The sequence below is a fragment of the Nestor notabilis genome, unplaced genomic scaffold (genome assembly GCF_000696875.1).
Source record: "Nestor notabilis isolate BGI_N333 unplaced genomic scaffold, ASM69687v1 scaffold8349, whole genome shotgun sequence".
NCBI lineage: Eukaryota > Metazoa > Chordata > Aves > Psittaciformes > Psittacidae > Nestor > Nestor notabilis.
The window spans coordinates 1,867-12,145 of NW_009942352.1; the positions used below are offsets into that span (position 1 = coordinate 1,867).

General features: G+C 38.2%; 1 protein-coding gene across 1 annotated transcript in view; it reads right to left on the bottom strand.

Annotated features, from left to right (window-relative positions):
* Positions 1-256: 256 nt before the first annotated feature.
* The window catches only part of CENPF (centromere protein F, 350/400kDa), a gene marked incomplete at its 3' end in the record, with an annotated part of 38,676 nt that continues 28,653 nt past the window's right edge, over positions 257-10,279 (bottom strand). The window contains 7 exon segments of the mRNA XM_010021357.1: positions 257-450; positions 2,159-2,632; positions 3,310-3,496; positions 5,212-5,373; positions 6,101-6,277; positions 6,913-7,065; positions 7,613-9,865. Coding sequence (XP_010019659.1) covers positions 257-450; positions 2,159-2,632; positions 3,310-3,496; positions 5,212-5,373; positions 6,101-6,277; positions 6,913-7,065; positions 7,613-9,865 — 3,600 coding nt within the window.

Sequence of the window (10,279 nt, forward strand, 5' to 3'; positions counted from 1 at the left end):
TAATAAGAAACTGAAAATATACCTGTATTTAATCTACGTTACTTGGTGGGTTTCCCTATGAAGTCACAGATTACACCAAGGAAACAACTTGCAGATTGCTAATGTGGTCAAGACCTCTGTCATGTTTTAGTGGTTCAGTACCTATGATCTTTACCACCCTATATATCCTCAAACTTCCTTGGCAAGATGAATACATTTCATGAATGTATTAGTTTTCTCCACAGCTTTCATACCGAGATGTATAGTTCTAAGGTACCTTTTGTGGTTTGCTGCCACCACATGTCGAAGAGGAGAGCTCACCAAGATGATCTGGTCTACATTTCTGTACTTCTTGTGTAGCCGAAAGCAGTTTCTCACTTGGGGAAGCCAGATGGGGACCGGTTCTTAGGTTTAGGGTGGTTTGATGTAAAATGCAGGGGCTAACCTTTCCACTGTGGGTATCAGAAAACCCTGAAAAAGAAGCAGCTTTATTAAAACCAGCCAAATTAATTACACTTCCTCAAACAGATCACCTCTTTTTTTCACAATGGGGCTAAAAATAGCGGAGACTAGATTTGTTTTATTGAAGAAAATGGATCAAAAAGATTGCTGAACAGATCTTGGGTATCCCAAAATACATATGCAAGCCCTGGAAACTGTAGGCAAGGTGTAACAGTGATTCTACAGCAAAGTTTTTCAATCAGTGTTTGGTCTTTTTATTTACAGGTACATTATTGTCTAGAGAATAATTACATAAACATGTAGTGGTGTTACCAGAATTCAATCAGAACACAATATTGCGATGTGACATGCTTGATTTTTCATACTTTTCTCTGCATAGAACTACAGTGTTATAGATTATCTATTATCTTCTCTATTTAGCCTAGAAGTCAAACATTACCTGGCACATGTATCCTCAGTACAGGTATATTTCCAGAAAAATAATGCTGGTAAGAAAAAGAAATGCAAATAACGTGCAGGCTTTGAAATCCTGACTTTTGGGAGGGATTACTGGATTTAAGGTGATTCAGTATCTCCGTGGCTTGACTTCAATGACTGCAACTGCATTTATTATAAAGGGGTACTTAGCAGGTACATGTAATATATAAAATATAATGAACATACATCATATTTTTCAAGCCCTGATTTGTGCAATCTTCTCAGTTGCTTTCTGCTACAGTGAACCTTGCATGGAGTACCTAATTTCATTACATTCATAGTAGGAAGAAACTGAGTTCTCATGAAGATGGCAATGTATTACTGCTGAGGGCAAGACAGTTTGGACTCAGAGAATTTTAATTGATCTATTGTATTGGAAATTAACACATTTTAAATTACTGATACTAGTACTGAAAGAAATAAAAGCACACAAAAAGAAAACACTCAGCTTCCCTCCAGACACCTCTCCTCTCTAGTTTCTGGCCTCCAATCACCTTGCCACACACTACACCTTCAGTGAGGTGATGGAGAACAGGAGGTGGGGGTCAGATCCTGCTCCTTGTTTTTAACCCAAGTGCTCAGGGACAGAGGAACCTGCTGACTGTAGTTCCTCTGAGGTTGTACCTCTTGCTTCAGAGTCCCCCTGCAGCCCTCCCCACCAGCCACTGACCAGTCAGACCCTACATAGCTGTTAACTGCCTCTGACTTCATCAGGAGCCACAGTGAAGGAACTGTGGGGCTCTGGAGGGAGCAAACATGGCTCCATCACAACACAGTACTCCAGCACTCCGGTCCTGTGGTCTTTAAGATTAGACTCACTCCACATCTATTCTCCTGTAAGTTCCAGTGAGTGGTTCAAAGAATGCTTTTAAATGACCAGAGCAAGTCTTCCATCACAAGACTTTGTTGCTGTTACACAGTATATGCTTAGCCCCTCATACATACATAAGGAGAAACTACAAAGCTGTGGCTGCAGAACTATTTCACTCTTAGCAGAATGGTCATTATTAAACCAACATAAACATATTATGCTAGTCTAATACTACAGCTCCACAAACACTAACTTGGCACTAACTGGCACATCTGACATTAACTACTTTCACCTTCCACCATTGGCACCAAAAATGTTTGTGCAGTCACCTACTCACCCAGAGTAGAACTAATCCAGCAAACTAAAAGAGAAGAAAACCCACCCATTCCGCTCAAGAGGACGTTTGCCCTTATAAAACTCTATGAATACCTTTTTTCACTACTTCTGGAAGCCCACGTGGCTCACTGTCAGTGCTCTCCACCCCTAGCAGATCTTGACAGACATCATCCTTCCTTTTTTTCTTGGATAAAGTCCCTGGCACAGGGGATCTTGGTTCTTCTTTATCTTTCCTGTTGTCTTCATGTCTCTGCCTTTTAAATGAACGCTTAGTAGCATCTTCAGCTGCCCTCACCTCTTTGACAGACTGACTGCTCCCTGCTAGTGAGTTATCTGAATTCAGCAAAGGAGTGCTGACAAGATCACTTGGCTGTTTCAGCTGAGCACTCAACAAACTGACTTGTGTTTTTAGCATCTCATTTTCTTCCTCTAGTTTATAATATTTAACGAAAAGAGAACAGTATTTCTCCAAGTTCTCATTTGCTTCTCTGGTTTTCACTTCTGTAAATTCCTGTAATTCTTCCAGTTTTAACTTCATTTCCTCCGTAACAGCATTCTCATCAGCACCTTTAAAAGCAAAATATCATTATAACTGACATAAAAATGCATATATAAGAACTTACAATAGAATGGTCACGCATCTTTTAATGAATTATACATGTTCAGTAACTGTGCCACTAGAAGAAAAAAAGGTGACAGTGTATAACAAAATCAGTGATAGGACATAATAACGTATTATGTTTGTTCCCTAGTTATTAAATAGGGAACAAACATGCGCAATTTGCAAAGAATCTGTGACCAGTGAATGGGCAAACATTTCCCTGTCATTTTGTAACTGCTGAACACTCCAGTTTGTGCCCCTAAATTTAAGTATCATTTACATACATCTCATGAGATGAGCCAAAATACAAAGAACAAAGCATGAGAATCAGTGGAGAAAGCTGGAAAACTATAAAAGAATTTGTACATGAACGTCAGTTATTAAGAAAAACACTCCCCTTCTTCCTTCGCTCACTTTGAAACACAAAGATGTTATATTTAAAATACCTATTCATAATCCAGACTTGCCTCTGATACTTTAAGAAAAAGAAGATGAACACATTTGCAGTTGTACTTTTTTATGCTAGTTAAGAAGCATGCTTGGCATTAGAGCTGCACACGCAAATGGATATTTGAGGGGAAAAGAAAGTTTTACAAACTTAAACTGCTAAGAAAGCATCAAGACTGAATCTAGATTTAGTTACCTTCTTTCTTACACTCTGTCACAGCTAGATTTTTCTTGTTTAATAGTTCATCACGTTCAACAAGTTGTTTCTGCAACATTTCCTTTTCCTGTTCCATCTGTTTAAAGGATTTCATCCACAGCTGCACTTCATTGTGGGCAAATTCATTTTCCTTCTTCTGTTGAACTATAATGTCAATATTATCAGCCTACAAAATAAGAAATGTAGTTATTACATCAGGAACATAATTCTTCCATTTAAACATTAGAATGCCAAATGGAAGCTCAACTGTTATGCAAAATAAGCCATAGAGCTTGGTTGTCACATATAGAGCTTGGTTGTCACATATACTTGTTTGCTTGCTTCCTTACAATCTCATTGTAGCAGCTCCTTTACTGCAGGAAAAGAAAGTCCTCTTACTGATGGCTCCATCTCTCGCAGTGTTCAAGGCCAGGTTGGACAGAGCCTTGGTCGACATGGTCTAGGGCGAGGAGTCCCTGCCCACGGCAAGGGGTTGGAACTGGATGATCTTAAGGTCCTTTCCAACCCAAACCAGTCTGTGATTCTATGATTAACTCAGCAGAAAAAACAAGAATTCAAATACCAATAAGGGAGACTTACTTTCTTCAGGTATACTAACAAATTATGAATACTCAGATTACTGATGTCAAGACTAGCATTTTACCTGTGAACTCTTGAGGCAGTAAGCCCTTTTTCTACCTACTATCACTTCATTGATGTGACTTAACAAAGCATTAACAAATATCAAACCAACACTCTAAATTTTAAAGTGCCCCCTCCTAGTTTGAGTCTCCTTAACTCTTCATCCCTGTTGCATCTTATTACCACAGAGGCAAGATCAGCCAGGCCTGCTTTGCACTCTAAACTCCAGCTCAACAATACTATTCTGAGAAGCAGCAGATTATTCCTTTCCACCCACTTCCATGCTCCTGGGCTGCTCTGTGCTCATGTGGCTTGGTATTGACTTGCCTGCAAAAACCACACAGTGAGCACAGAGGAAGCCTTGTACACTCTACATTTACACTACCATGGGTAATGTTTTCTGTCACTAGCACATATCCTATAGTCCTCTGTATCACTGGACTGCTGGTATTAAACAAATTAACCCCACAGTGGGGGGCCCTATGGAATAAAGAACTGACGAGCAAGGTGAACGTATCGCAACTCAGTGTTTACTTGCAAGTAAATTTAATTGACTATTTTTATTTAAGAGTACGTTTACAGAGATACTCATTCCTGAAGTTGGACAACAGAGTTGGAGCCAGCAGTCAAACACAGACAGAAGCAGAACAAAACCAAAAAACCAGAAAAGGTAGATAAGAAAAATTAAGGGAAATTTTACATAAACTCAGTAACAGGGACAGTTAAACTTCTCCTGTTCTACTAGAAAGCAAACTAAGCACATCTAGAACTGTTCCCAGCTATCAGCTGTTCACAGTATGTGGAGCTCATATTCTGTGATCAGGGACAATAGTTGTCATTTAGAAAATGACACTAGTTAATAAACATCATGAGAATTCTATTAAAATAGAATTGATAAATTCTCAAGAATCAATGTATCAAGACTAATGCTTAAGACTGATGATAAAAAATGCCATGTTCTAAGTAATACACAAACAGAAAATAGAGGCACTGCAAAGCCTCTTTGAGTGTATTTTAGCCACAATCCAGTTGCAATGTTCAGTGTAGACAGACTGCTGTATTGAGGATCACCTACACCAGCTCTAGGTGATCTGAGTTGTGGTGTACATAGCAGAGTTTTTCTACTGTAGATCAACACTAACAATGTTTCCTCCATGCTCTATATTCTCATTAATGAAACAAAGGCAGTATCAAAGTCGAGCCAAAGCTCTGGAGCACTGGTTCCCAATCCTATTTTATTTTACTACATCTTTTTCTTACCTTAGTTTTTAGGAGTTCTCCTAATGTTTGTTTAGCTTCTTTAAGGGAATTATTCAGCTCTTCTTTATTTGACTTCAAATGCTCAATTTCCAATTTTTGTGAGCTGATAAAGTGCTCCAGTGAATTCATCTTATCTTGACAGGCCTCAATTTCAGCTTCATTCTAGAGAAAGAACATGTGCCTAATTACTATGATACCAAAAAGGACATTGAATTGAAATTTAAAGATGTACTTAGGAGCATATCACAGCCCACAGGAATTCCACAGCAAATCTGCTCTGTGTGTTTTGAGGAGTTTAAAGCTGAAAGAGCAATTTGTCTCCAGTATACATTTTGAATACCAGAATCTTGCCTCTAAGAAGTCTACCATTAGAAAGCCCTTGTATTTTACTAAAACTTGCTTTTAAATTTACTTTATATTCACAAGAATTAAAATTATTAAGAAATAATTATAGTAAATTGTTTGCCTGTGTCCTACTGGCCTCAAGTACATAGTTATAGACAGATACGTCAGCGGAAAAGATGATGGGTCTTCGTATGCAGCATGGCTGACAAATGCATTTCCAACAAATGTGCCCTTATATCCTGAAAAGGTTAATCTTTCTTCCCCATTCCTATCAAAACAACTACTTCCTGGACTAAAACATACTGTTGTTTTATAGGTAAATTCTATATACACTTAACACAGTGTTCTGAGGTACATTTACCTTTCACCTGCTTGCTATACGGAAAAAAGTTAATTCAACATTTACTGAGTTCCAAGGTAAGTATATAGAGAGTTTGGCAACACTGTTAACAAAGACTATTTCTTTTGCAACAGGATCAGCAAAATTTTGTAAAATACACAGAATTAAAAACTCACTGCACCATTCTTCCCATTTTCTGTTTACCTTTCGGTTTGCTTCTGTCAGAGCATCCTGATGCTCCTTCTCTGCTTGAAGTAATCTGGTTTTGTGTTCTGATATTTCTCTCTTCATTTCACTTTCTTTTTCTTGTAGTTCTTTCTGGACCATCCCCAACCTCTTAGTTAGTTCATTTTTTTCTGACATAGTCTGATGCAGCTGAATCTGTAAACAGTAATAGCACATCCTTTACTATTACAATTTCCTCAATGGAGAAAGAGTTGACCCATTAAACTATTTGACTTTACATCTGAAACATCTTTTAATTTCCAAAACCAACCTGGTAAGAAAAAAGTATTTAATAGTGGCTAAACACGCTGTGATTAAAGAATGAAACATCTGAATGCAAAAGGCAGAACACAAGGTGAAGGAGGGTCTTCTAAAAAGAAATGTTATGATCTGCAGGGCATGGCCAGTGCAAGTTTGCCAACACTTAAATCAAGCAGCACTGCCAAAATCAAAGCTTAATCCCTCTAAACACTGGTCCCTGTGAGAGTGACTTGGGAGGCTAAGGGTCACTTTCCTCTCCCTCTTTTAAGATGACAAAACTTACTAAGCATTTTCATTTTGACCCACTTCTATAACTGCTCTTTGGACAGTTGGCCTGTATTGCCATACAGGTTTTCCCAAAGCTGTTGACAATTCCTTTCTTTTCCCACCCAAATTCCTTAACACAACAACAGAATCAAGCCTGATCTGATACTGTACATTAGCACAGCTCCCTTGACCAACCTCCACACATTTACTGTGCTTCAGCATCTGGCCTTGAACTCAGAAATACTACACATGGAGTAACTAACTTTGTTCTTTTCTGAATGTTCTTGAATAAGTTGTATTTCTTCAGCAAGCTTGTCTCTTTCTGTGGTAAATTCTTCCAGTAGTTTGGAAATCTTCTGTTCAGCATCACTTAGCTTGACTCGCAGCTCACTATGACCTTCCATCAGTTCATTTACCTGAAATGAAATTTTTCAGAGTTATTTTTAATTACACGTGTCATGACCTCCAAAGAAGTTTCTTACATACAACAAGGCAGATTTTAAAATGGGTTATTTTTTTCCCCGTAGCTGCTGTAACTCCGAGCAACAGTCACAACAGCCTAATGCTGCTCTTGCATGTTAAGTGTCCAACTGTTGTTTCACTTTCCTTTGAGCTCCCAAAGTACTTTTTCTTGATATAAAAGCTCACTTATCCAATGCTAATTTGTTTTTTCTCTTTATCTTCTAAAGGAAAGAGGAAACTACCCTGCATTATTTGATTAAACTTCTCTGCCTCCTTTCAAGCAACCTTCCCATTCACACTACACAAAACAGTATCATGCTTTACAGCCCTGTAACTGGAATGCAAACTCATGATTCCATTAAAAACACTTTAAAAATAGGATGCTTACTGTAAAGGATAAAATTATTATAAGATATAATTTATTAAGGAAGTGCTAATCCCGGAGGACACTTTATCCTCACTCTTCAAAAGGGAATTCTATGCTAAAGGAAATGGTGTTACCTTTTCGCATAAAGTGCTCTTTTCACAACGTGTAGATTCCAGTTCCTTCTCAAGGTTCTTATAGGACACTTTTAGAACATTCAGGATATCCGGAAAGGTTTCATTCTCAGGAAAATGTTGCTCCTTCAATTTCAACTCAGCAACCAAATTCTGCAGCCTTTCTTTTTCCTGTTGCCAATATTCATGCTCATGGTGCATGTGTGTCAGGTGTACAGACAGTTCCTCTGTTTCTTTCACCACCTTTTCATGATCACTGTTTTCCTGCACCTTTTCACTGAGTTTTTGTTTACAAAGCATCAATTCATGAGCAAGTTCTTCCCTCATTTGATCCAATCTGATATTTTCATTTTTTAATTCCTGACGTTCCTGCAACAGCATTGTTTTATCTTGCTCAAGATGAGCCACCTGGTTAATCAAGACTTGCTCTTTTGCTCTAGCATCTCCTTCCTCCTCTAATTTCTCACTCCTATCTTTGAGCTCAGATTTCAGCAATGCCACAGCATTTTCAAACTCTTCCTTGATTTGCAGCTTTTCTTCCTCCTTTTCTTCCAACAGTTTTGCTGTAGTCAGATTCCCAGCCTCTAGCTCAAGGATTCTTTCTTGCTTTTCTTTTAAATCTTTAGCCAAACATTCTTTTTGTGAGGTGAGGACATCAATTTGTAAGTTCAAACATCTCAGCTTTTCAGTCATCTCTTCCATCTCCACTGCCACTGTTTCTGCCTCTGCTTTAGCAGTCTCCAACTGAATAATTGCATCTTCTAGATTTTTCTCTGACATCTCCAATTCTCTTTCAAGCCTCTCAATTTTATCAAGAAGACAGTCAGCTTTCCGTTCACTCTCTTTCAGCTTTTCAACAATGTGGAGTTTTTTCTTCTCATCCGATTCAATTTTGACTTTCAGCTTCTCAATTCCATGTCTCATTTGGTCTACTTCGTTCTGTGCTGAGCTGAGTCTAGCAGCAAGTTCACTTTTCTCCATTAACAAGCCTTCCAAATATCTGGAAAACTTTGAATTTTCCATTTCTGATGAACTTAATTTACTCTGCATTATTTTCAACTCTCTCACAATCAGCTCTTTCTCTTTCTTCAAATCTGCTGCTTCATTTTGGAGTTTTCCCTTTTCCAAGGTGAAAGACACGACATCATTTTCCAAACTTTGCAGCTTCTGCAGAAGATGTTCTTTTTCATTTGACAACTGATTTACATCAGATTCTGCAGTTTCAAGCAGATTTGTTTGTGTCCTCACTTCACCCTCTAACTTTCTAATGAATTCAGCAGAATCTACCTTAGTTGACTCCAGTTCTTTCAATTTCTTTTGTAGCTTCTTTTGATCCAGTTCCTTTTTATTTTCAGTCAAAGTACTCAGTTCTTGGTTAATATGGTTTCTTTCGGCTGTGACTGAAACAAGATGCTCTTGGAAGCCATGAATAGTTTTCAGGTTAACTTCAGTCTCCCTTTCTAATTGCCGACATTTTGCCTGAAGCATTTCAGTGTCATGCTCTATGAACAAGACACGGTTCTCAATATTACCTTCCTCCGATTTAGGACTCCTCTGTTCATTTTCAGCTGCAAGAAATTGGTCAGGACAATCTCTCTTGGTCATCATTTCTACATCATCCAATGTGTCTGCTGTATTAGGGAATCTAACTTTATATACCTCCAGCTCAGAATTTATGTTCTCAGGTTCTTTTTCTACTGTAAGAGATAATTGCTGGTTAATGACAGAAACTGATTCCAGTATTTCCTGTATGCCACAGTTTTCTTCCTTGACAACTACAGCAGCTTCTTCCAGTTCTGCAAAAGCTGAGGCCTTTGGAGCTAATGGTAGATTCTGAAAGTTCAGCTCCGAGTTTAATTGCTCAACTTTCATTAGTAATTCAACATGTTTATGGCTTTCTTCTACCTCACAGATCAGCTTCAAATTTTCAGTAGTCTGTTGTTTTGCCTCCCCCTGAAGCATTTCAGTGAAATCCCCTGCACTCAAACACGTATTCCTGAAAACTGATAAAGCACCGGCATGGTCTGAAGGACTAGTTATTTTCCCTGACATACTTCTACACTTGTGTTCTTCAGAAATCTCAGTGTCATTTTCCATTAATCTTGCTTCAGTGGTCTCAGTCGCATTTTCACTCACAGAGGTACCTCCTACAGCCATTTTCTCAGTGGGGATTAGTTTACACCTTTTGTTTTTCGGTGCTGAGTTTTCAATAGGCACTCCCAATCGATAAGGAATAGTGGTTTCTTGGTCAGTCTTCTGCAAGGGTAAGAATCAACCCATTAAAAAAGGCAAAAGGAAAAGAATACATATAAGAATAAAAGAAGGCGAGCTTTAAAGGTTTTCTTAAACTAGTAAAGCTCCTGCTCTTACGTAAAATAAATAGATAGCATCCTCTACTTCAGAATCTGCTTTCTTATGGAAGGAATTTACACTTGTTTCTACACACATACATCTTTGGTCAAAAGGTTTTAAAGATACCAAGGAAGAAATTTCAGCCAAATTTACTGAAGACTAAGTGCAAAGACATCACATACCTCCATAATTTGGGAAAACAAAGTGAAAAATTATGAGCATTGCTAACGGGGGAAAGTTTTACTGCTCACCTTCTATTAGACACCAGAGAATCCTCAAGGAATACAAGCCCAAATCCTAACAAAAAAAAAAAAAAAA